The sequence below is a fragment of the Paralichthys olivaceus genome, chromosome 3 (genome assembly GCF_024713975.1).
Source record: "Paralichthys olivaceus isolate ysfri-2021 chromosome 3, ASM2471397v2, whole genome shotgun sequence".
Taxonomy (NCBI): Eukaryota; Metazoa; Chordata; class Actinopteri; order Pleuronectiformes; family Paralichthyidae; genus Paralichthys; species Paralichthys olivaceus.
This window is the reverse complement of record NC_091095.1, coordinates 26,494,465-26,521,816: the sequence shown is the minus strand read 5'-3', so window position 1 is coordinate 26,521,816 and position 27,352 is coordinate 26,494,465. Positions and strand designations below refer to the sequence as shown.

General features: G+C 42.3%; 1 protein-coding gene and 2 long non-coding RNA genes across 6 annotated transcripts in view; 1 reads left to right on the top strand and 2 right to left on the bottom strand.

Annotated features, from left to right (window-relative positions):
- Nucleotides 1-4,281: 4,281 nt before the first annotated feature.
- Nucleotides 4,282-7,803, bottom strand: LOC138407269 (uncharacterized). Its single transcript, XR_011240717.1, has 2 exons — nt 7,685-7,803; nt 4,282-7,599 (listed from the first exon to the last, which is right to left on the bottom strand). It is a non-coding gene; the product is annotated as an uncharacterized lncRNA (long non-coding RNA).
- Nucleotides 7,593-11,164, top strand: LOC138407267 (uncharacterized). The gene is made up of 2 exons (XR_011240715.1): nt 7,593-9,999; nt 10,083-11,164. It is a non-coding gene; the product is annotated as an uncharacterized lncRNA (long non-coding RNA).
- Nucleotides 11,165-12,261: 1,097 nt separating this feature from the next.
- Nucleotides 12,262-27,352, bottom strand: part of LOC109643212 (desmoglein-2.1-like) — a 44,190-nt gene continuing 29,099 nt past the window's right edge. For 3 of the 4 annotated variants that reach the window (XM_069522661.1, XM_069522662.1, XM_069522664.1), the window contains 9 exons: nt 23,860-23,994; nt 21,190-21,375; nt 20,513-21,021; nt 19,562-19,704; nt 17,952-18,173; nt 17,272-17,535; nt 16,255-16,388; nt 15,798-16,130; nt 12,262-15,681 (listed from right to left, as the gene is read on the bottom strand). In XM_069522661.1, coding sequence (XP_069378762.1) covers nt 14,401-15,681; nt 15,798-16,130; nt 16,255-16,388; nt 17,272-17,535; nt 17,952-18,173; nt 19,562-19,704; nt 20,513-21,021; nt 21,190-21,375; nt 23,860-23,994 — 3,207 coding nt within the window. In that variant the 3' untranslated portion in view covers nt 12,262-14,400. The remainder of the gene's footprint in view (nt 15,682-15,797; nt 16,131-16,254; nt 16,389-17,271; nt 17,536-17,951; nt 18,174-19,561; nt 19,705-20,512; nt 21,022-21,189; nt 21,376-23,859; nt 23,995-27,352) is intronic. The other variant, XM_069522663.1, reaches the window with a different exon arrangement.

Genomic DNA, 27,352 nt, shown 5'->3' with positions numbered 1-27,352 from the left:
ATTTTAATTAATACTTAATTCAATGCTTCATAGCACATTTCATTAATTATCTCAAGCATATCACAAATGATCTAATGTATCTGAAATCCTTGATTGATGTTCATCATTTTGTCAAGAGACTCAGTCTCAGAGAAACAGTGATAACCTCAGCTATCCGTAGTGAATTCCTCAAAAGAACACTTACATACAGGAATGTCAACACATACACATTCAAACTTTATTGCCGATTAAGCACATTAATCTTGTAAGCATTTGTAAAAATAATTTCTCATTTTATCATCATCATTATCATGTCTTTTGAAACTTTTAAACAATAATTCATCACTATTTAACAGGAACATTTTGTCAATGATATTTGTGGATATCGGAGTATAAGGCTTAATCTGCTCTAATTTAGTTAATGTCATCTGATTTTAATCAGTAATAATCGTTTTTTTTGACTTTCTGGGGGCAAATAACCCAACGAATGACCATTCAACATCTGTCCACTCACACATGAGCACAGTAAAAGACACAACATTCTGTAAGTCTATCTTTTTATCTGTCTATGACTCCAGCTGGCATTCTGGAGCAGGCACCTCATTTTGCCTGTTAATCACTGGTGGACTTATTAACTGTACTTGACACTTTTGTTTATTTTAAAACAAATTGTTCACAGTTTAGTTTTAACCTCGGCTGTGGATTGTTTATTTACCTTGTTGGCATTTTCACATCAATTTGAAAAATAAAAAACATTTAACAGTATTTATTTTATCTTTCCCGATGGACACAGTGCATTATGACATTATAAATATACGTAATCCAATTTTCACTATAGCTCATTTCACCTCTTTTCATTTCTGCTCATTCAGTTTGGATTCTGATAGATCAATTTAGATTTGACTCTCGGGCATGAGACCAGCCATCTAAGAAAAAAGTACAGGCAAATCACAGACCCGCCTTTGATTGTTATGTTTTAAAGTCAAAATAGCAGAAATGTTCAAGTTATCTTTATGATCTCGTCAAGGCGTCACATTCTCGATGGCAATTTGTTATGGAAGTTTTCTGGAAGCTGGTGAAAGGAGAACTCAGGCAGCAGCTGATGTTTTATGCAGAATAGTTTCTTCCTTTTCAATGAGTTAAATAAAAGACTAAAATTTGCTATGACTTCACTTCTCTGTCTGAAATGATGATGGTGAGAAGCTGTTATTAATGTATCATTAGCCAATTAATGTACGTGCCTTGTGAACTTCAAATACATTATCATATCAAAGTCACTCTAACCCAGTCCTTACTACAGTACCTTTGCTATATTTGACACATGTAAAACCTGCTTTTGGTGTCTGTTATTGCAGCTCTGTAGCCCTTTTTAAGGTTCCATTATTAACATTTACCATCACTGACACCAATATGTCATTACAATAGACAATTCTATTGAATGCTTAAATTTAGATATTATGACCTGCATTTCTACAAATTATTCAGACATAAAAAAATAAAATGCGATTACACATTTTGAATGTCTACCTGGCATCAAAAGGTAATTTTTCAAGTTGTACTTGGTGGAGATGTACTTGAAATTACTGGTCAGCCAGGAATGTACAAATAACAGCTTCAATATCAGTACATTTCAATTTATTTCAACAGGATAAGCCAGCCTGTATTAATATTACTGTCCATATGGTCTTTGTCAGTTAACTGACTTCATATAAATATTGAAGACAAGAGAATAAAACTTGGCTAAAAAGTAGCTGGTTAGTAGCTGTTTGTTGTATACAGCTTTGTTTGTCATTTGTCTAGTATATGCACTCATAAAACATATTTTGAAGTTGAAGGAGCAACAATAAGTTAATTTTAAATGTTCTTTTCTTTTTTTTTGTAATATTCTTTTTATTGGTTTTTAACCGTTTTATAGTACAAACATAAGGGAAACAGAACAGACAGCAAAACAAACAAAACAACAAAAAAGTCCCACCCCAAACTAACAATGAGCACTGCAATATATATCCTTACACATATATCTACATATACATAGATACACACACATACATCCATGCATACACAAACATATATATACACACAATCAGCAGGATGACAGGAGACAGGCAAGGGAATAGCGTGTATAAAATAAAAAGAATGAAACAAAATAAAATAAAAAAAGCAGTCAGGCCTCCCCTTCCAGATAAAGATTATTAGTTATGATTTCTTTAAGAATGAATGCATCGGTTCCCAGATCCTCCAAAACTTGGCTGATTTGTGATTGAGGTCATGGGTCAACTTCTCAATAGGAAAAAGAGAAGAAATCTGTGATATCCACATGTCGACTGTAGGGACCTGAGGAGTTGACCACCTCAGCAAAATACATTTTTTAGCCAAAAATAAAAGAATTATCAACAAAGAATTGATGTCTGCATCAAAGAGATTGTCTATGGTATGACTGAGGAGACAGAAAGAAGAAGTCAGCAAAAATATTTTACCAGTGACCTCCTGAATTACAGAGTGTACCCCCTTCCAGAAAGTCTGTATACGGTCGCATGACCAAAACAAGTGAATAAACGTACCTTTATGTATTTTACATTTATAACAAAGGTTGGACGTGTCAGGGAACATTCTCTGGAGGCGAACAGGCGTGTAATAGGTTCTAAAAAAAAATTTAAAGTTCTGTTCATGTATTGAGATTGAAGTACATTTAGGGAAAACCCCACTACAGATCTTGTCCAATTCTTTAGGATTAAACGTCACCTCCAGGTCGCGCTCCCAGACAGGCTTCAAAGAGTCATAACCTGAAGATTCAAAATAAAATAGTGAAACATAAATCTTTGATATCAGTTTTTTGGGAGACTTAGCGAGGATTATTGTGTTTTCCAACTCTGACAGTCCCATGCGAATCTTGCCTGTCCTCAGAAGGGACCCTATAAAGTGACGAATTTGGAGATATTTATAGAAGTCTTTGTGAGGAATATTAAAATCAGCCCTGATTTGCTCAAATGTTTTAACAGAGTCAGAGTCCAACAGGTCCATAAAGTTAGATACGCCCTTAGATGTCCACTCCAACAGACCAATACTTCTTATCTGTACTGGTAAATCTGGATTCAGAGCCAGGGGAGATCGGAAAGAGAAGACAGGAGGAATATTTTGATATTTCCTCACGTCTCGCCAGACTAGTAGTGTGTTGTAAACAATTATGTTATTCTTGAGATGATTTAAATGATCTATATTATTGATGAATGGAAGGGAAGTAAGTTTTCTGGGATAACAAGATTGAGATTCAGGACCCAACCATAAGGAATCTTTCCTATTCAAAAACCACTCTGACATCATTTTAAGTTGTGCTGACCAATAGTATAGTTGTAGAGAAGGCAGAGACAAGCCCCCAAGATCATTTGGCTTAGTAAGTGTAGAGAACTTAACTCTTGGGTGTTTATTGTTCCAAATATAGCGGGATACATGAGAATTCAGAGACTTAAAAAATGCAGAGGTCAGATAGCACGGGAGATTTTGAAATAAATAGTTCAATCGAGGGAGAATCATCTGCAAATAAGGAAATAATGTGGTTTTCCTCACCCACCCCGATCCCAAATATATCAGGGTTAGTTCTGATGACCTCGGCCAGAGGTTCAATAAACAGTATAAACAGTAAAGGTGACAGGGGGCACCCCTGTCTGCAACCCCTTCGCACCGGGAAGCCATCAGACATCAAGCCATTTGTATTAACTGTAGTTATTGGGTCTGAATAGAAGGTTTTAATCATGTTAATAAAATTAGAGCCCAGGCCAAATTTTGCTAACACCAGAAATAGAAAAGACCATTCTACCCGGTCAAAAGCCTTTTCGGCATCAAGGGAGACTATAAGTGATGGATTTTTTTGTGTGTTAAGATATTGAACAATATTAAGAACGCGACGTACATTGTCTAAATGTTCTTATGGATGTTAGTGTATTTATCTAAGAGTCCTTGGTGAATGCCTATGACATCCTGTCTTAAGAAAAACATTTGGGACAAAGACAACTAATGATAGCAAATAAAACTGTAAATACTTTATATGCAATTGGAAGGTACAATTTTGTGAGTCTCTCTTTGCTGTCTTGTAAGACAAAAACACTGAATACATGTATTCAGCAAAGAGAGAACATAAACATAAATGGAGAGTGTACTTGGTAATACCGTCACTAAACGTTGCTCCTTTCCATCTACTTTGGTACAGTTGTAGTCAAAAAATTACCTGAGCAGTAGCATCTCTTTGCATCATTGCTATCATGGAGTAATTCAACATCTTGTGTGAAATTTAAGACAAGGATAATATGTACAAGTTACTTTGGTTTATTACAGTTTACTCAGGCACAGTATCAGTCACACCATAAATGATATGGATCTGATAGATGTGAAACTATTTTTGATGCATTTTGAGTGCAACCCCCCGAGAGCTAACAAACTATCTAATAAACTTTCATAAACCAGTATATAACTATGACAGCTAACTCTGTGTGGACACAGAGGCAGCTGCCTTAGAACAGTGTGACAACTAAGGCAGCTGTCCCAAAACACATGACAACAAAGTCAGCTGCCCCAAAGACGTGACAACAAAGGTAGCTGCCCCAAAACACTTGTGACTACTGTGAGAGATGCCTCCAAGCAGTGTGACAACAAAGGAGATATCTCCAAACAGTGTTGCAAAAAAGCAGCTGCTCCAAAAACGTGTGGCAACTGTGGTAGATGCCTCCAAACTGTGGCAACTGTGGCAGATGCCGCAAAACAGTGTGGTAACAAAGGCAGCTGCCTTGAAACAGTGTGGCAACTGTGGCAGCTACCTTCAAACTCTTGTGGCAATTGCCTCAAAACAGTGTAAAAACAAAGGCAGCTGCCACCAAACAGTGTGGCAACTGTGGCAGCTGCCGCCAAACAGTGTGGTAACAGTGGCAGCTGCTGCATAACAGTGTGGCAACTGTGGCAGATGCCTCCAAACTCATGTGGCAGCTGCCGGCAAACAGTGCAAAAACAAAGGCAGCTGCTTTGAAACAGTGTGGCAACTGTGGCAGATGCCACCAAACAGTGTGGAAACAAAGGCAGCTGCTTTGAAACAGTGTGGCAACTGTGGCAGATGCCTCCAAGCTCTTGTGGCAGCTGCTTCAAAACAGGGCAAAAACAAAGACAGCTGCCGCCAAACAGTGTGGCAACTGTGGCAGATGCCTCCAAAGAGTGTGGCAACTTTGGCAGATGCCACCAAACAGTATGGCTACAAAGGCAGCTGCCTTGAAAAAGTGTGACAACAAAGGCAGCTGCCACCAAACACTTGTGACAACAAAGCAGATACCTACAAACAGTGTTGCAACAAAGCAGCTAATAAACTTTCATAAACCAGTATATAACTATGACAGCTAACTCTGTGTGGACACAGAGGCAGCTGCCTTAGAACAGTGTGACAACTAAGGCAGCTGTCCCAAAACACATGACAACAAAGTCAGCTGCCCCAAAGACGTGACAACAAAGGTAGCTGCCCCAAAACACTTGTGACTACTGTGAGAGATGCCTCCAAGCAGTGTGACAACAAAGGAGATATCTCCAAACAGTGTTGCAAAAAAGCAGCTGCTCCAAAAACGTGTGGCAACTGTGGTAGATGCCTCCAAACTGTGGCAACTGTGGCAGATGCCGCAAAACAGTGTGGTAACAAAGGCAGCTGCCTTGAAACAGTGTGGCAACTGTGGCAGCTACCTTCAAACTCTTGTGGCAATTGCCTCAAAACAGTGTAAAAACAAAGGCAGCTGCCACCAAACAGTGTGGCAACTGTGGCAGCTGCCGCCAAACAGTGTGGTAACAGTGGCAGCTGCTGCATAACAGTGTGGCAACTGTGGCAGATGCCTCCAAACTCATGTGGCAGCTGCCGGCAAACAGTGCAAAAACAAAGGCAGCTGCTTTGAAACAGTGTGGCAACTGTGGCAGATGCCACCAAACAGTGTGGAAACAAAGGCAGCTGCTTTGAAACAGTGTGGCAACTGTGGCAGATGCCTCCAAGCTCTTGTGGCAGCTGCTTCAAAACAGGGCAAAAACAAAGACAGCTGCCGCCAAACAGTGTGGCAACTGTGGCAGATGCCTCCAAAGAGTGTGGCAACTTTGGCAGATGCCACCAAACAGTATGGCTACAAAGGCAGCTGCCTTGAAAAAGTGTGACAACAAAGGCAGCTGCCGCCAAACACTTGTGACAACAAAGCAGATACCTACAAACAGTGTTGCAACAAAGCAGCTCCTCCAAGAATGTGTGGCAACTGTGGCAGATGCCGCAAAACAGTGTGGTAACAAAGGCAGCTGCCTTGAAACAGTGTGGCAACTGTGGCAGCTACCTCCAAACTCTTGTGGCAATTGCCTCAAAACAGTGTGGTAACAGTGGCAGCTGCCTCGAAACAGTGTGGCAACTCTGGCAGATGCCTCCAAACTCATGTGGCAGCTGCTGGCAAACAGTGCAAAAACAAAGGCAGCTGCCGGCAAACAGTGTAGCAACTGTGGCAGATGCCGCCAAACAGTGTGGCAACTGTGGCAGATGCCGCCAAACAGTGTGGTAACAAAGGCAGCTGATTTGAAACATTGTGGCAACTGTGGCAGATGCCTCCAAACTCTTGTGGCAGCTGCTTCAAAACAGTGTAAAAACAAAGACAGCTGCCGCCAAACAGTGTGGCAACTGTGGCAGCTACCTCCAAACTCTTGTGGCAGCTGCTTCAAAACAGTGTAAAAACAAAGACAGCTGCCGCCAAATAGTATGGCAACTATGGCAAATGCCTCTAAACAGTGTGGCAATTGTGGCAGATGCCGCCAAAGAGTGTGGCAACTGTGGCAGCTACCTCCAAACTCTTGTGGCAGCTGCTTCAAAACAGTGTAAAAACAAAGACAGCTGCCGCCAAATAGTATGGCAACTATGGCAAATGCCTCTAAACAGTGTGGCAATTGTGGCAGATGCCGCCAAAGAGTGTGGCAACTGTGGCAGATGCCGCCAAACAGTGTGGTAACAAAGGCAGCTGCTTTGAAATAGTGTGGCAACTGTGGCAGATGCCGCCAAACAGTGTGGTAACAGTGGCAGCTGCTTTGAAACAGTGTGGCAACTGTGGCAGATGCTGCCAAACAGTGTGGTAACAAAGGCAGCTGCTTTGAAACAGTGTGGCAACTGTGGCACATGCCGCCAAACAGTGTGGTAAGAAAGGCAGCTGCTTTGAAATAGTGTGGCAACTGTGGCAGATGCCGCCAAACAGTGTGGTAACACAGGCAGCTGCTTTGAAACAGTGTGGCAACTGTGGCACATGCCGCCAAACAGTGTGGTAAGAAAGGCAGCTGCTTTGAAATAGTGTGGCAACTGTGGCAGATGCCGCCAAACAGTGTGGTAACAGTGGCAGCTGCTTTGAAACAGTGTGGCAACTGTGGCAGATGCCTCCAAACAGTGTGGTAACAGTGGCAGCTGCCTCAAAACAGTGTGGCAACTGTGGCAGATGCCTCCAAACTCATGTGGCAGCTGCCGGCAAACAGTGCAAAAACAAAGGCAGCTGCCGGCAAACAGTGTGGCAACTGTGGCAGATGCCGCCAAACAGTGTGGTAACAAAGGCAGCTGATTTGAAACATTGTGGCAACTGTGGCAGATGCCTCCAAACTCTTGTGGCAGCTGCTTCAAAACAGTGTAAAAACAAAGACAGCTGCCGCCAAACAGTGTGGCAACTGTGGCAGATGCCACCAAACAGTGTGGCAACTGTGACAGCTACCTCCAAACTCGTATGGCAGCTGCTTCAAAACAGTGTAAAAACAAAGACAGCTGCCGCCAAATAGTATGGCAACTGTGGCAAAGGCCTCTAAACAGTGTGACAATTGTGGCAGATGCTGCCAAAGAGTGTGGCAACTGTGGCAGATGCCGCCAAACAGTGTGGTAACAAAGGCAGCTGCTTTGAAATAGTGTGGCAACTGTGTCAGATGCCGCCAAACAGTGTGGTAACAAAGGCAGCTGATTTGAAACATTGTGGCAACTGTGGCAGATGCCTCCAAACTCTTGTGGCAGCTGCTTCAAAACAGTGTAAAAACAAAGACAGCTGCCGCCAAACAGTGTGGCAACTGTGGCAGCTACCTCCAAACTCTTGTGGCAGCTGCTTCAAAACAGTGTAAAAACAAAGACAGCTGCCGCCAAATAGTATGGCAACTATGGCAAATGCCTCTAAACAGTGTGGCAATTGTGGCAGATGCCGCCAAAGAGTGTGGCAACTGTGGCAGATGCCGCCAAACAGTGTGGTAACAGTGGCAGCTGCTTTGAAACAGTGTGGCAACTGTGGCAGATGCCGCCAAACAGTGTGGTAACAAAGGCGGCTGCTTTGAAACAGTGTGGCAACTGTGGCAGATGCCGCCAAACAGTGTGGTAACAAAGGCAGCTGCTTTGAAATAGTGTGGCAACTGTGGCAGATGCCTCCAAACAGTGTGGTAACAGTGGCAGCTGCCTCAAAACAGTGTGGCAACTGTGGCAGATGCCTCCAAACTCATGTGGCAGCTGCCGGCAAACAGTGCAAAAACAAAGGCAGCTGCCGGCAAACAGTGTGGCAACTGTGGCAGATGCCGCCAAACAGTGTGGTAACAAAGGCAGCTGATTTGAAACATTGTGGCAACTGTGGCAGATGCCTCCAAACTCTTGTGGCAGCTGCTTCAAAACAGTGTAAAAACAAAGACAGCTGCCGCCAAACAGTGTGGCAACTGTGGCAGATGCCACCAAACAGTGTGGCAACTGTGACAGCTACCTCCAAACTCTTATGGCAGCTGCTTCAAAACAGTGTAAAAACAAAGACAGCTGCCGCCAAATAGTATGGCAACTGTGGCAAATGCCTCTAAACAGTGTGGCAATTGTGGCAGATGCTGCCAAACAGTGTGGTAACAGTGGCAGCTGCTTTGAAACAGTGTGGCAACTGTGGCAGATGCCGCCAAACAGTGTGGTAACAAAGGCAGCTGCTTTGAAACAGTGTGGTAACAAAGGCAGCTGCTTTGAAACAGTGTGGCAACTGTGGCAGATGCATCCAAACAGTGTGGCAATTGTGGCAGATGCCGCCAAAGAGTGTGGCAACTGTGGCAGATGCCGCCAAACAGGGTGGTAACAAAGGAAGCTGCTTTAAAACAGTGTGGCAAGTGTGGCAGATGCCTCCAAGCTCTTGTGGCAGCTGCCTCAAAACAGGTTAAAAACAAAGACAGCTGCTGCCAAACAGTGTGGCAACTGTGGCAGATGCTGCCAAACAGTGTGGTAACAGTGGCAGCTGCCTCGAAACAGTGTGGCAACTGTGGCAGCAACCTCCAAAGAGTGTGGCAACTTTGCAGATGCCGCCAAACAGTATTGTAACAAAGGCAGCTGCCTTGAAACAGTGTGACAACAAAGGCAGCTGCCCCCAAACTCTTGTGACAACAAAGCAGATACCTACAAACAGTGTTGCAACAAAGCTGCTCCTCCAAGAATGTGTCGCAACTGTGGCATTTGCCTCCAAAGGTAGGCCTGCTTGAAGTTGAAGAGCTTGGGTAGGGGAGAGCTTGGGTAGGGAGGTGGTCTCCCTGGCTGGGAGAGTAGGAGCAGTACCTACTCCTCCAGGAGCGGTAAGTAAGAAAGAGAGAGAGGAGAGGGGGAACGCTGCTTTTATTGGCCTTGTGACCTCATGGGTCATGGGGCACACAGTGACCAATAGTGGTTGAGAGTTGTTTCCAGGAGCAGTTTTACCAGCTACTGTATGTGTGAAGATGAAGCACCCTGGAAGACTGAGTTCTGGAAGCTCTCCTTTGTTTTCAGAGCAAAGGAGACGGTCAGGCTTTCGGCTACACATGTAGGCCCAACTATGGTTCACAAATAGTAGGTCCCAAAAATGGTGTGGAGATTGGATAAAGGTCAGGTCCCAACAGTATATTCCCACAAGAACATTACAATCCCAGAAATAAATTTACCTGTGTTTCCTAGAATCTCTCAGCGTCAGGTATCAGTGGAAACCTCAACTACCAGGCCCCTCTCTTATAACAGGTCCAAGTTTGAATTTGGTAAGCAAACACTCTCTCTTAACTCTTAACACTAATATTTAATGTTACTTATGCCTAAATTATGCTTATTATTATTTTTAAAGCCGTTTCTAGACATCACCTGCATGCAAACTCAGAAGAATTGGATACAAAGTTTGCTTTTCAACCATGCACAACATGGTGGGAAGGAGTGGTGCCGGATGGGACCAGCAGCCTGTTGCAGTTACTCTTTGTATGTGCCTGTGTTTTGGTAAATTCTGAAGTTTTACCAGACAAAAATCAGCGTGCAGGTGTTAACACATACTCAGCACCTTTAAGTAGTTTTTTCACAACTTTCTAACTGTAAACATGACCAGCGGAGAGAAGCTCAGCCGCAGTCCCATTGTTTACACTCTGGATCAGCTGATGGCCCTGATGAAAAAAGAGATGCTCCCCGAGGAGAGAGTGATGGTACCTGCTGACAACAGGAGAAGGAGACGGGGCTGCATAGCCAGAGTCAAGTGACAGGAAAGCAAGAGGAGGTACAAGCCCTGTGTACCTTCTGTTGTCATGGGAAACGTTAGATCGCTTCCTAATAAGATGGACAAGCTGACTGTGCTGACCAGGCTGCAGAGACCATACCGGGAGAGCAGTCTCCTGTGCTTCACAGAGACATGGCTGAACAAGCTGACTCCAGATTCCGCCGTCAATCTGACTGGCTTTCATCTGCTGAGAGCGAACCACAGTGCAGCGGACAGCGGTTGTCATGCCCTCCTCCTCACCTGCCTACTAGGCTCTCTCTCTCCCTCTCTCTATCTCTCTATTGGTGTGTAGGTGCAGGGCTGATTACTTATGTGAACCTGGTGTGCTGGAGTTGGGGCCTTGATTGACCAGCTGCCTATATAAGCTCAACTACTGCTCTCAGTCTGCGCCGGACTATAGACTCAGGTTAAGTTAGTGATAGCTGCTGCTATTCAAAACTATTAGATTCTGTGTACGTCCTGTTGATCCTGCATCTTAACCCTTCCTGTATTCCTGCAAAGGACCAGCAGCTGGATTACAGCCCCGACTCCAGTTCCAGAGCCCTGCCTGTCTGCCTGCCTGCCTGTCTGTCTGTCTGCCTGTCTGCCTGCCTGTCTGCCTGCCTGCCTGCCTGCCTGCCTGCTTAAGCTATTGTACTTTTCCAATAAACCTCAGTTACTTGAAACCTGACTCAGCCTCTGCCTCTGTGTCCAAGCCCGGTTCTTAACAGCGGTAAGAAGAAAGGAGGAGGGATCGTGCTTAATGTGAACACCAGGTGGTGCAACCCAAGGCACGTCAGTGTGAAGGAATGCTGTTGCACACAGGACATTGAACTGATGGCCGTGAACATCCAGCCATACTATCTGCCACGGGAGTTCTCACAAGTCATCGTGATTGCTGTTTACATCCACCGTCAGCCGATGCTGCGGCAACTTGCGAGCTTCTCTACACCAAGATGTATGTGAGGAAATGGTCTGAGGAGGCCAGCCTGGCGCTGAAGGACTGTTTTGAGTACACAGACTGGGAAGTGTTACTCAGCCCCCACGGGGAGGACATTAATGGAATTATCCAGTGTGTTACGGACTATATCAAGCCTGCTGGCTTCCACCCCCTACTCCTCGACACCACCAGGAGACACTCCTGCCTCCGTCCCTCCTCCCCCTCCTCTGGAGCTGACCCCCAGCCCTTCACCCACATCACCTATCATCATCACAACAGACCAAAGCGAGGAAGGCTGCCGGTCCTGATGGCATCTGCTCAAGGATTGTGCTGATGAGCTGTGCAACATCATCCAGTACATCTACAACCTGAGCCTCCGTCTAGAGAGATTGCCCACCCTGTGGAAGACCTCCTGTGTGGTTCCAGTGCCCAAGACCGCAAACCCCAGTGAGCCCAACCACTTCAGGCCGGTGGCCCTCACCTCTCACCTGATGAAGACCCTGGAGAGGATCCTCCTGGTTCACCTGGTCTGTACCATGGAAATGTTTCCCCACCAATGCCACCAAGTTCTAGCTCTGGGAATAATAAATAATGTAAATAATACAATGAAAATTATTGTCAAGATCTACTCTATATAAAATGCAATGAGATAAAGGCTGTTGCTAGCAGCCACTATATACATACAATTGGCCTGACAATATTTAACTCAAGTTTAGTTTACCTTGTCCTATGATTGATGACTTTAGTGAACTCAAAATGCTTTATGCTGACTCTTCTCCAACCACACAAAAAACTTTGTATAAAAAATCTAAAGAACACACATACTGTATACAACACATAGTATACAGTGTAACAACTTTATTTATGATTTTAAAAATAACATAATGACACAATAATCAGTGATATACGTAATGATGATCATATCCCCCTGACATGCAGCTGCAGACATGTATGTTCATGAACCAGATATTATGTTTAAAACATGCTTTGTCTAGTAAGAAAAGTCCAAACCATGAAAGCAGTACATTTGAATTATTGTGCAATGACAAACACACAAAACAAATATAATTCCATCTATAACCTACAGTCATCACCAATATGTGTGGAATTATCTGATTGGGCTTTTACATTTTTAAAGCAGAAACAAATCCTCAATTCTCTTTCAATTCAGGTATGACCAGAATATCATTGGCAAGTATAATCAAATTTTAAAGACTCATATAATTTAATTGTTATTTTATTTAAGGACGTCTCTATACTTGTATAGTTACACTTTTTTATGTGTCAGCATAAAGTTGCAACAATGGCCCCTGTTATATGGAGTCACTGTATTGTAAAAATATACACACCCACAATAAAAAAGACTGAGAAATAACAGTCCAGGTTTGGAATTGGTCTCATTTCGTCAAGTCCACCATTGAGAAAAATACCCATCCAAAAGTGGTTTGTTAATAGCAATTAGAAACAGAGCATTTGAACAGTGTTCAGGCTTCTACTACTTTGCATCTGCTATTTTGTGGAATTAAATGGAAGAGGCCTCATGGGGCTATTTTGATATAACTGTGATTGGTGAAGTTGACTAGCATCAGTTTCAGTACTGGATTTCTTCCCAGAAACTGAGTCTGTAAAGGCCTTTGACCCAACAAAAAAGGGACTCTCAAGCTAGGACGTGCCAATCCATGGAGATAGAATGATGACACTTGCGCTTTTCATCACAGGGAATAAAACTCTACCTTATTTTTTCATCACAGGGAATAAAACTCTATCTTATTTCAACACAATCACTTCTGTTATTTCAGATCAGTGTAGTTAAATTTGGCATGATCAAGATGTCAGGATAACACCTATGTCTGAGGGTGTCAATATTTTCAGTGTTGGTGACACAGGCCATCTTCACTCTCCACCATTTGCTTTTTATGTGTCACAGTATCAGCACTGCAACACAAAGCAAGCATCTGATGCAAAGACCTGAATGCCTGACCACTCTCATCTGTTGAGGTGAATTAACACATCCAGAGTTTATCATCACTATATTAGATGATGGTCTTCACAGAAGCCTTGCATATAATGTTTTCAAGGAAAACCATCTCTTCAGCCTGATTATGAGCAAAATAAGATCGAATTTTAATAAACTCTTGTGATTACTAGGTGTAAAATGTATGAGTTCAACTCCGGGATTTCCCTTCGATATTTAACATTATGGGAAACTCTAATGCCAGGAGTAATTTCAACCATATTCTTTTGCATGGATAAAATACAAAATTCCTGCATTCTCTGCTGTACTGTCATCTACCTCCTGCTCCCTTTCACTTTGATCCTCTGTGAATTTATTATATTCAGGTCCTGCACTACCTTAGAATTTCTGTCTTCTGGACCTTCCACTATTCTAAGCCTAAGCTGAACAGATATCTTCTTCTGTCAAAGGTGATGCTTCTCATCTGCCCACATTTTCTGCTCTGATATCATGTCTTTGTTAACCTACAATCTTGAGGTGGTCTGCAGTAGATGTGGCGTCCTCTTCATGTGTACACTTTGAATTTTCCTCATTTGCTTTGTCTATATGAACTAAATCAACATCTGAAAAAAAATTAAGTGACAATAGATGTAACACTCTCAGAAAAACCTTCGGTGAAATGATCCTCCCGTTCTGATTGTGGAGATTACTGAGTTCTGTTACCAATCATCACATTATTAAGTTGGTTTGAAGGCCCATCAGGGATCTTATGCAGTTGACTGGGCAGAATTTCAGTCCTTATACCTGGTTTCACTGTGCTGCCAGACTGCTTAAATAAATAATGTTGCACATGTGGCCCTGCCAATGATTTCACAATGGCTTTCTCAAGATTTACAAATGAAGACTTTTCTGATGCTTGTGTTGGATACCCTCCTTGTTTATCATTTCAACTTGGAACAACTCACTAGGAGCATCTACTGCCATTTGGGCTGCATCATTTTTGTCCTTAAACACATTTTAATAATGACTTAAGCCTTTTGTGAATCTAACCTACTAGATCTAGCTTTTAGAACACCATTGGCATCCCTTGTTTGCTCAAGTGAATTAATTATTTGGAAATAGTTTATACTGATCTGCTTAATACCCACTGTACCTGCAGCTGGCCATATTTCAACCACTCTCACTTCTGGCTTCACTGCTACCACATGTCCCACTCCCATTCTTGCCTGCCCAACACCAACCCCAAAAACAGTAGGTGGCCCTAACCCTGTCTTCTCTGGCTCCCCATCCTGTGTTTGCCCCAAAGTTTTATAAACTGCATCAATACCCCCCTTTTTGGTAACATTATGTCCTGGCAGAATACCATACACACTCCTCTGGGCTGCTGGGCCTAACACCCCCTGAGAGGGAGCAGCCTCTTTTACCAGGATAGCATCTCTGAACAAAGTGCCCTGAGATGAGCCTGGGTCTATTCCCTCTGTCTCACCTTGACTACCTCCCTCTTTAACTAACATATAATTGCCATCAGGATTTAGCCCCATTACTATCCAATCCTCCACATGGACTGATCCCTGGGAGACACTTGAGATACCAGGTAGCAACTGGGTGGGGTTGACTGGATTGGTAGGGCTGGCAGGGCTTTTGGGGCTTTCAATCCCATGGATAATTAGCCCTGAAGTAAAGCCTTGGGGTCCACTCACTGTGAGTCCAGGCGTCTTAGATTCAGTGACTATATACAGGCCAGGAAAACTTGTTCCATGGGCTCTATCTGCTAAAACAATTGGTGGTTGAACTAAATAGTGGATGGGTTGTGGCACAGGGTTGGTGGTGTAGTAAACTGGCTGCTGATGTTGAACAGTTGTCTGAACAGGACAAGGCAGGGTAGCAGAATATCTGATATTAGAGGAATGACTGATCTTAGTTACCTTAGTGTGAGGAGATGGTAGCTCAGTACTTATTTTGTTGACAGACGATTTGGAGATGTTACGAGATGACAGTACTTTGTCTGTCTCTGTATTGGCTTGCTTTGTGTCAACAATGTGCTCAAATTGGGGCTTAATAACTTGTTCAGCAGTATCAATAGTATTTTGGGCCGTATCTGCTCCTTTGCATGTCAGAGAGGGTTTTGTGGTAGCAGGGGAACAGATGTCAGCAAGAGTCTTGAACTTTGGCTCCAAGTCATTCAGGAACTGTAGATCATTGTCAGACTCAAGGAGGCTGCAGCAGCCCCCTGAGCCAGTAGAAGAACCCTGGCCTTCATATTCATACCCCAACAGACCATCCTTCACTGGCAGAGCAACCATCACTTTCTATTCAGGGCAAAAAAATATCATAGACAAAAGAAAAATGTCAATAAACCATGCACATACGCTTCAATATAGAAAAACTGTTGAAAAAATAGCTGAATACAAAGCTAACATAATACCTGTGAGTAGTAGTCATTGAGGAAAGTGTCAGATAGTGCAATATCCTCAGACAGAACTGTTGTGTTTTGGATCATAAGTCTTGGCCTGCTGAACTGCACAACTTCACCACCGCCCTTGTTGAATGATTCCCTGTACACGTTGTTGACTTCTATTAATCTTAAGCTACTTTCTTGAAACCTTTGTACAGACTCATTACAGAATGTTGCTGCCTGATGAGTTCCAAAGTTAGGGAATGCTGTTGAAGTTCGTTGTCGGTTAAAGTTTGGTGTTATTGCTGTTTTGACTTTTTTTTGCGTACCCAACATAATAGGAAAACTTTGGAGTGTCACTTCCTAAAACACAGAGGAAATATAACATTATATATTGACCCACAGTATGAATTTGACTTTAAAATTTGAAAAAAGGATTTGTATCTGAGACTAAGGAATCCATTTGTTATGTAAAATGTCACTCCACCTTATCCTCGCCTCTGCCTTCAGTGTGGTAGGATATTAGGTGTTCTCTGGCATCAAATGGAAGATCATTAAAGTTGACAGGAAATATAATGTCTTCTCCCCCACACTGACAGAGCAACAACAGAAGAGGAATGACTGTAGAGAAAAGTAAAAGATTCAGAACAATGTGAAGTGAGTTAAAGTGAAGTGAAGCTCAAAGGCTGTGTCAAATATTGTCAAAAGTGAAAGCAATACAAGAGCAAAATTTAAGTTTTGACTAACAGAACATGTTATTGTAATTTCACATAGCAGGGATACAAGTAAATCCTCCCTTTGATAAACTACTGATATTAAATGTATTTAGTCAGAGGTTTCAGAAAGGGAGAAATGCATAGCACTGCAATGATTCTTCATATAATTCAGTAGAAAGTAACACCATTACTAACATTTTGTGCCCATTTTTGAGTATACTTTGCTGATTAACCCAGTTATGCTATACACAACTGTTTAATCTCTAGTCATTAAGTACACTTAAGAAAATAGCATCACATTTAAGCATTATGGATAAACTAAATGATATTATTCCACACTGAATTAAAACTGTAATAAATATTATTCAGGAAATGTATTTCAGTAGCTGGTTGAACCCTCTTCCCCTCTATATTTGTGCTTGACTCTCTAGTGCCACAGTCTAGATGGTTATGCAGCATAAACTTGCTTTGAAAATCTTGGGAATAGAAAGTGTAGTTCCTTTTGTACACTGACAGCAATTGGAATTGAATTAAGATGAACATTAGACAAAAGTTCAAAATTAAAAAAAGCTTTTTAGTCTAGATGCAAATACCAGGAAATACAATTTGATCTGAAATGCAAATGTCTTCAGGGTATAACAATCCAATCCAAATAGAATGTTCCAAGAGTTTTTGAGGGGACTGTACCTTTTTTTTTTTTGAGAAAATCTGCAGCTACAATCTGCAGGTGAATACATTTAAAAGATTGGTTCACATTGTGAGGTGGGTGAAAAAGTCAAACTACTTACGCAACAGTAAACACATTGCCATCAGCAGCAAGGCGATGGCTGGGGCAGAAAGCTCTGTTGAAGTTGCTACTAGTCTGACTGACTTTAAGCTGCAGGTCTCTGTTTCCACACAGGTACAAACATCCACTGTAAAAACCTCATTGGCTGAGCAGGACAGACCCTGAGCATCCATCACCTGCACTTGGAGCTCATATGAACCAGGCCACAGTTCCTCCTGAGAGTGAAGAGCGGCAGCGGTCTCTATATGCAATAAAGTATGGAGGGCTGTCAAACATGCACAGTATTATATTACTATTTTATCTTGTAGTTGCAGCAGTGACATGAGTAGTGGAATATTACCTCTACTATTTCCACCATTGAATGCCACCATTACAGGGACATCAAATTTAATTTGTAATCTTTATTTTGAATTTGTAAATCAGTTTATAAATTGAATTTATTTCTGTCAATCAAAATATGATACAGTAAAATACAAATAATCATGGCAACATTTGTATGGCACAGCTCTTTGCAAATTTTCCTTTCAGCAGTGAACATTAATATACTTTATTCCTCTACAGAATAATTGCTGAGCAATTTTCAATAAAGTTATTAGTCTATGATCAATTTATGCAGAAAGAATAATCACCAATATATAAATTTTGCCCTCTGTTGATAATCAGATTTGCACACATTCTTACCATTGATGGCTTCTACAGCCCAGCTTCCTCGTGTCCCATCAGGTATGACTCTAAATGTGAATGGTGCACTGTTGGGACTAACATCCTTATCATAGCCAGTAACAAAAACTGTTTTTTCATTGGAACACAGACTGCTGTACGTGGTGGTGAGTGTGGGACAATGGTCATTGGAGTCAATTACTTGAATTGCTAGTGTTCCTGTTGCTGTCTTTGATGGCATGTCTGAGGATAACAATAACATAGTTAGTCAAACAGCACATTATAAGATCACACAAACATAAAGATCCCTCTTCTGTAATAATACAGTTAGCGGTGAAGGCCTACCTTAACTAGCTCCTCCTACTGTAACTACAGTAAGAAATTTTAAATATTCTGCCAATACTAGGTATGCTTTTCCAACAAATAAATGTAACATCCCTAAGGATATTCTTTCTGTTTCCGTTTATTACACACTTCTCAGTTATCCTGACCTTAAAGGTTGTTTTTGAGACAATGTCAAAATGTATAATCTCTTAGATTGACTGGTAAAAGCGGCAGTGGGAGTAAATAATTTCACCCCTGGGCTTCTCATTCTATGAACTGCTCTCACATCTCATAAATATTTAGGTTAACTGACATTTTTCTGACAGTTCATACACCCATGTTTCTGGATGTAATCATAGTCACACCCTTGACCAAGATATTTCTAAAGGCCTTGACCAACATGCACTCCGGACATTGGGATTTCAAATCACTTTTGCATTTTTTTCTATGGTGGCTGGATGCCACAAGCAACATTTATGAAAAAACACTCAATTTTCAGAGAGACATCTGATAGATCTCTAGATATCCTAGCTCTCTTAGGGGCACCCAGTCACTTGCTGATCCTATTTCAATTTGTCTTTGTGTGTCACCTTGATTTATAATTTTAATCTCTTACTAACACAAATTATGGATGGCAATGGTCCTATTAAAATTAATCTGCAGTGCTTTCTGGTAAAACATTAACACCTTGGATGAATGTGAAAAATGTTAGGGCAATAGGAAGTGCCTTCCACTAAAGTCCAAACTGCAGGATGTTTCAAGACAGCATTAATTCTCTCAAAGAGAAGAATGGGATTGACCTGCTTAACTTGTCTTAATTGTTTTTTATTTGTATCAAAAAAAATGTCAGTGTATTAAATCTCTTACAAATGATCACAATAGGCATGCTGACCACAAAGATTGTGATAAGTGTCAAGACATCCCTCAGTCCAAGTAAGCATATGTGCCAATGTGACAAGAGGTGCTGCTAAGACATGGATGTGAGGTCACATTGAAAGTCCTTATGTGTGTTCCCTGAATATCATATTCAAAAAAACATTAGGTCATGGTGACCTTTGATCACCAAATTCTCTTTAGTTCAGTTTGGAGTCCAAGTGAATATTTGTAAAAAATTTGAATGGATTGGCTGAAGGAGTTCCTGAGATATTATATTAGCTCATTCATGAGCTCTTGAGCCCTACATTTCTCCAATGCATTCTTGAGATATGATCACAAAGATGGGACGTGCTAACAGACAACCTGAAAACATAATGCTTCCGGTCACTGGCTGTTGCTGATGTGGAGGCATAAAAACGTAAAAGTATTACCTTTGGTAATTGCCAGAATCTTGGCAATGTAGGTGCCATTCTCCAAGAATGGTGACTCTCTGTCTGGTACCTTGTTGAGTTTAATCACAGCTGATTCTTCATCAATGGTAAACCAGTTGTCTGGATCGTAGGCTTTAGCATAACTGAACAACAACAAATATGTTAGTAAGGAAACAATTAATAAGAATAGTAACAGTAAACAGTGTTTAATTGTTTAATCATATTTGTTAAAAGGAAATGTTTAAATTTGGTTAAATGTGCTAAATCAATTTCTTGCTATAGAATTATATTAGAAGATCATTTGTAGTCATGTCTGAGTCAGTATATAAAGACAAAAAATGATTGGCCAAACTCAACATAAACTTTGGAAGCAGGGGAAAATGGTATAGACCTGTCAACACCTCCAAGGCTCAGTGATGAACACAATGTTGCTGTTTCCTGTCCTTTTAGTATTTATGCTAAGGTTATTGCCTCTTGGCTGCAATGAGGAGAGTGATGTTAATCTTATATACTCAAGAATACCTTTAGTTATGGCAGCATCTTCAACTATTTAAAGGGGTAATTCACAACAAAATATACAAAAATTACTCATTATCTACTCAACACTATGCATGTTATGTTGAGTCCACAAAACACTATGAGTTTCGGGTTAAGGTTAGCATTGCAGCCAAATACAATATAATTGAGGTAACTGGTGATCAACATCAAAGAAGTATTTTACTATTATATTATATACATGTCCAAATAAACATTAGGTTAAGTGTTTCATTATTGAGTTAAATGTCTTGAAAATATTGGATCAGTATTATCAGATCGTTTTATCAATGTGTCCAGTCAATTTCATGACCTTATTCTGCAAAATGATTTACAATATTTTCAACCCTGCTATGTTGGCTGTCAACTCTCCTTGTTTAATGAACTATCATGTGTAGCTTGTGCAGTTTAACTAACCTTACATCTTCAGCTGGTATTCCTGTGTCTGGATCGAGAGCAGCAAACACTGTGATCACACCATCCTCAGGACCTTCTTTTTGATCTTCTGATACAGGAACAGTCTTAATATCAGGTATGAATACTGGACCCTCTGGCACATTATTCACTGCTATCTTAATAGCATAAGTTTTTGTTGGTGCATGTGGCTTTGTCACTGGTCCTGTTTTGACACCAGGTATAACAGCAAGTCCAGGAGCAAGACCTGCCCCAGAATTAGGTCTTATGTCCCCACCTCCTTCCAGTTCACTGTCTCCACCTCCTTCCAGTTCACTGTCTCCTCCCACCTCGACCCTTGCACTCACACCAGCACCAACGACAATGCCAGCACCAACACCAGCAGCCAGAGGACTGCCTTCTCCAACCAGAACATCCACATCCATCAGCATAGCACCACCTTCCACAAAAGGAGCTACGTTCTCAATGAGTAGGCCAAGATTAAGATTCTGGACTTCTTCAAAATCCAAAGGCTTTTGGTTCAGGTCCAGGTCATGGTCAAGGTTAAAAGACAAGACAGCAAGAAATAAGAGGTTGCAAACAGAGCCTACCCCAAAATCAGTTATAGTAATTACAAAAAAAATGTAAATTACCAAAATATTTTAATTCAACAATTAATGAAATTGTGTGAGTATATATACCTTAATCAACCTCAGGATTCCCTCATTACTTTCTTTGTCTGTCTCAATGGAGAAGATATTATCTTCATTTCCTTTTGCAATTGTAAAGACAGTCACCCAGTTGTCTGTGTTTTCAAGGTCTTTGTCCAGAGCTTTGATTCTCATCACGACGACATCACCAACATTTTCATCCACTGAACCAGAGTACTGTGAAAAGAACGTGGTTATGCTGCAAATAGAAAAATGCAAAAATAGAAACCCCAAAATTCTATATGATGCTACACAGATGCTGCTTGTCAATGATAGGGTGAGTTATAGGCTATGTTTAAATAAGCGATTTATTTTACAAATATATATTTAGGATAAGCATCACAGTTAGACAGATATGGTAACATTTGAGTTAATACTGTATTGAATAACAGAGCATTGTGTTGTGTTGTGTTGTGTTGTCTGTATGGTAGTGGTGAAATAGTTTTGGGACCTGGTATCTGTGAACCATAGTTGGGCCTACATGTGTAGTCAAAAGCCTGACAGCATGTCTCCTTTGCTCTGAAGACAAAGAACAGCTTCTAGAACTCAGTCTCCCAGGGTGATTCATCTTCACACAAAGGTGGTAAAACTACTCCTGGAGACAACTTTCAATGATCCATGAGGTCACAAGGTCAATATAAGCCGAGTTTCTCCTCTCCTCTATCTCTTTTCCTGCTGTCCACTCCTAAGGATTAGACCTGCTCCTGCTCCTCTTCCCTACTGACCGCTCCCAGAGGAGTAGGCACTGCTCCTGCTCTCCCAGCCAGGGAGACTTCCTCCCTACCCAAGCTCTCCAACTTCAAGCAGACCTGCCAGGAGCAGACTGCTAAGACCTTCCAAAGGTAGCAACACAAGAGCGTCTTCAGCACAACTGGCCACAACATAAGGTCTGACCAACAGATGCGCAACAAGAGCCACAAACCAACAAGACCACTGGACATGTTTATAAGTTTGACTTGTGTTGTGATATTTGGTAATATGTTTTTTGAAAGTTAATGTTAGTTCTGTTATGCTGTTCACTTTCTTTGCATGCATCTAACTACTTTCTTTAACCTGGCACCAACACCTCACACACTCATCTCCCAAAACTTAACACATACGCTCCAGGGGTCCTTTTGTCTTCATAGTGGCCAGCCGCCATTTTGAATCTCATTCACTCTCACTCACACACGCACGAACGCACACAGATTCATGTAGCGCTTAGAAAGATGCATGACGTCATCAACGAAGAACTGGTGGCTTACACAGATAGCAGGATCATCGTAGCAAGTGACCTAAGTTATGCAGATCTTAAACTGGTCAAACCCAAATGTCATAAAAATGTGAGTTTCCTCAACCAGAGAAAATAACGACAGTCATACATTACCTTGTCCCTATGCATCCTACAAATAGGTGTGTCTTTTTATCGCTGATTACAAAACAAATGAGATGAGAAGACAGTGGCAACACTACCAAATTTGTCCACAGAGGTGCCAAAATCACCTAAAATGAAAAGTTCCATATCTGGGCTTTAAACCTGGAGTTTGACCGATTTCCAAGTCACTTCCTTTTTTTTCTATTGACAGACCTGTCTGATCTAACTGCAGAAAGCAAGCTAGCTGGGAACATGGATAGATGAACAAAGCAGTCTTCAAAGGCTTAGGAAATAAAAGCCGACCCCATTTAAGTACCATATAGGTTTGCAGGCCAAGCTCAGCCTTGTTAGCTATTGGCCAACAAATCAAAGGTTCAGTGTGTAGAATTTTGTGACGTCTAGTGGTGAAGGTGCTTGTTGCAGCTGAATACTCCTCATCTCAACTTCCCCCTCCCAACATGAAAGAGAACCTGTGGTGAACTTCAGTTGTCATAAAAACTCAAAAGGTGTTTAGTTTGTCCAGTCTGGTGGATTGTAAAAAACATGGCGGACTCCATAAAGAGGACCCCCTCGATGTAAATATAAAGTATGTAAATATAAACAATTCATACAATTTTGATGAAACACACTAGTGAAAACATCACGAATATTATTTTATATTCAATTTGTGCCACTAGACCCTTTTATATAAATCTTACACACTGAACCTTTAAGTAAGTGAAGTCAAGGATGTGTTAAGTGGTGGCTGTGGGGGTAGAGCAGTCGTCCTCCAACCAGAAGGTTGGAAGTACGATTCCCAGTCTTCCCATCTGCCCGAGTGTTCTTGGGGAAGATGCTGAACTCTGAACAACAATCAAGCAGGTGAGTGTGTGTGTAAATGGCAAACTGTAGTGTAAAGTGCTTTGAGTGGTCTTCAAGACTAGAAAAGCGCTATATAAGTACAATCATTTACCGTTTAAGGAAGGGGGATCTGAGGCAGTAGTGTGAGAAGCACTGTTATTAAATGCAATCTCGCTCTGCCCGAACCACTCAGGTATTTCACAACAAGTTTAATGAGACAATGTAATTTATAGAATTGCAAAGGTTTGAACTTTATTTTATTTAACTCATTCGTTTTAGAGCCAAAATCATTTCCTCTACTACATAGATTGGACTTATTGCTAATCCTTGGTCTTAAGTGTCCATTAAGGAAATGAAATATTAAATAACTTAAATTATATTATTATTATATTTGGTAATAATTTTCAAATGTGGAGTGTGTCTGCATGTGTGCGTGTATGTGTGTGTGTGTGTGCTATAATCCTCACCTCAGATTTATCCAGAGTGGGGATATTATCGTTGATGTCCAGAATCTTGATCTCGACAGTTCCTGTCCCTGTTAGCCCTCCTGCTGCCCCACCCAAATCAGTCCCCTTTACAACCAGTTTGTAGGAGTTGTAAGTCTATTGGGAGAAAAACAAGAAATCATAGAATGAGCTGAGCACACTTCTGTTACTGAATAAGATGTGATAATTAGATATTGGCCATGTTCAAAAACAGTGTTAGAGGGGTCGGGCCAAAAATGCAATGCGATTTTTGCTTTACATATCTTATAATAATATAACAATTGCAACAAATGCAACAAGCAACATATTTAGTGATAGCACAGCTAGAAGGATGGGTTGGGGTATTTTCTGGCCTTCTGGTCTGGGTTTCACTGTCTGTTTCTCCTGTCTGTTTGGGTTAGTGGGGCTGGCTGGCCCAGGGCCTGTGTGTTTGAGAGTAAACTCCACCTTGCTCCTAGACTCCCTGCCTTTTAAACCTAAGCCTGAGCTAACAGCCATCAGCTGCGCTGATTACAGCTGTGCTGATTATAGCTGGACCACCTCCATGCCCACATACTGTACCTCCATTGCAAAACTCAGGCCAGGAAACTTGACTGCATTTAAGTACCACGGCTGGCATGGGAGGAGTAAAAGGAGTAGGCGTCGAGATCACAGTCGACTGGGGACCCGAAAGAGGACCAGGTGCCGAAGGCTTCACCAGGAACAGTTCCTGGCTGGGCCAGGAGACACTCCAGCAGCATTGTCCATCTCTCTTCCTGCCTCTAAAGAGCCTCCAGCTCCCGGTATATGGCCACAAACCTCTACACTATTCGATTCAGCACTGTCTCTGATTGTCAGTGAGTTTTCCTGGCTGTGTTGGGCCACATGTTGGGTGCCACTGTGGCAAGAGTCAGCCTTTGTCTCCTCAGTCTCACTGTGTCCATCTTCAGTTGTTTCTCTCCCTGATCCAATTAGAAGTAGGCAACATTAGACCTTGCCTCCTTCAACAAGAGCAAAAGCTACCAACTGTTGAGGAATTTTCATATATACTCACACATTACTGTATATGCCACTATATACTGTATTATGTATATAATATATGCATTACATTATATCTGTACACAATTAAGAGACAAGTGCATGCCTAACTCCCTTCTCTTTCTAAGCAGTACACAAGGTCAGGTTATACATAAAGGACCAAACAACAGTGCATTGTAGTGTCTACGCTTAGGGACTTTCATATCTCAGATGCCCTGGACAGAGAGGCACCAACTTCAACTCTCACCAACTTCAATTCTCACACCAGTATCCAATAGGATGCAAACATCTACATGTAACATAGAGAGTGACAGCAATTCTAGCCATTCATTGGGTGACACAAGTAGAGGAAGATATATGGGGATGCTGTGGGAGACATCTTGAGACTTGGGGGTGACAATTGCTCATGTTACTCTGTTAGTGTTTGTATATTGTTGCACCTTCTGGTCTCCTTGATGAAAGGAGTCTATATTAAAATCTTCTGCTTAAGAAATAACCTGCTGCCTGAGTTCTCCTTTCACCAGCTTCCAGAAAACTTCCATAACACCTACAACAGCACGAGTCACTCGTGCAGAAATATGCATGGAATCAGGGAACAGGCTACTTTGGGCACAGCTTAGGGCTGTGAGCTGATCTGGTAAAAAAAGCAGCAGCAAAACTGCAAGAGGGAGACAAAGAAGCACGGAAACACTGAGAGAAACTTCAAGGAGACACCTGGACAAAGACTCAGGAGAAGACACGCTAGAGCTGAGATGAAAAGCAAGCAACCTGAAAAGGTTGATGGACAATATAAGTTTGAGTTCGGATTTATGTTTGCTCACGTGTGTTGTACAAGAAAAAAAGAATGCTGCAAAGTGAGTGGTTCGTCTCTAGTTGCTGTTGGGAGACCCCAGTGGTAATTGCCACAGTTGTGCCCAACATGGGGCCCAACACAGCCAGAGATGCTCACCTGCAGTCGGAAATGGCGCGGATTCAGATGACGGAGGAATGCATTGCCATGTACCGGGAGCAGACTGTGGCTGGAGGCTCACCAGAGGTTGAGCCTCTGTAGGAGCTGCAGAGGCTAATCAAGACATTATGTAGAGAAAGTCCAATATTGTCCTTACTTTGGACAAAGTTCTCCTCTCCATCACCACTGTGACACTGTCCAATCACCCCCAACAACATGGCTGGCTTTCCTGATTAGCCTGTTGAGACTATTAATGTCCTTCTTCTTCAAGCTGCTGCCCCAGCAGACAACAGCAAACATGATGGCACTGGACACAACAGACTCATAAAACATCCGCAGCATCGTCCTGTCTATGTTGAAGGACCTGAGCCATCTCAGAAAATAGAGACAGCTCTGGCCTCTTTTGTAAATCGTGTCCACGTGTTTTGACCAGTTCAGTTTATTGTCTAAGTACACCCCCAAGTACATATAGTTCTCCACCATGTCCACACTGGCACCATGGATGGTGACATTGATCACCAGCCCCTTTGACCTCCTGAAGTCCACTACCAGTTCCTGTGTCTTTGACACATTGAGCTGTAGGTGGTTTTTACTGCTCCATGTGACAAATTTGTCCACCACCGTCCGGTATTCACTCTCATTCCCATCAGTAATACATCCTACTACTGCAGAGTCATCAGAAAAATTCTGAAGGTGGCAGGTCTCTGTGCAGTAGCTGAAGTCCGTGATGTAGAGAGTGAATAGAAAGGGAGAGAGGACAGTCCCCTGAGGAGTCCCAATGTTGCTGACCACTCTGTCTGACATGCAGTACTGTAAACGTACATACTGCGGTCTGCCAGTCAGGTAATCCACAATCCAGGACACCAGTTTCACCTGCATCGATGTCAGCTTTTCACCCAGTAGCGTCGGCCTGATGGTGTTGAACGCACTGGAGAAGTCAAAGAACATGACCCTCACAGTGCTTGCTGGCTTGTCCAGGTGGGCGTAGACTTGGTTGAGCAGGTAGATGATTGCGTCCTACACTCCTAGACGGTGCTGGTAGGCAAGCTGAAGGCGATCTCGTAGTGGTTGAACCATGGGCCATAGCTGCTGCAGGACGAGCCTCTCGAGGGTCTTCGTGATGTTTGACGTCAGTGCCATGGGTCTGTAGTCCTCAGGGTCGCTGGATCGCGGCTTCTTTGGCACAGGGATGAGGCAAGACGTTTTCCACAGCACTGGAACTCTCTGGAGACTCAGGCTCATGTTGAAGACGTGCTGAAGAACTCCGCACAGCTGGGAGGCACAGGTTTTCAGGACCCTGGGGCTCACATCATCTGGGCCTGCTGATTTTCCTGTGTGTAGTTTCTTCATTTCTCTTCTCACCTGCTCAGCAGTGAAAGTCAAGACTGTTGAAGGGGGGTTGTTTGTGCATCCCTGGAGAATGCTCTCAGACAGGGGATCTGCAGAGGAGGTGAGAATGAGGCTGTCTGTCGGGGGGAAACAAGGAGAGGAGGGGGAGGGGAGAGAGAG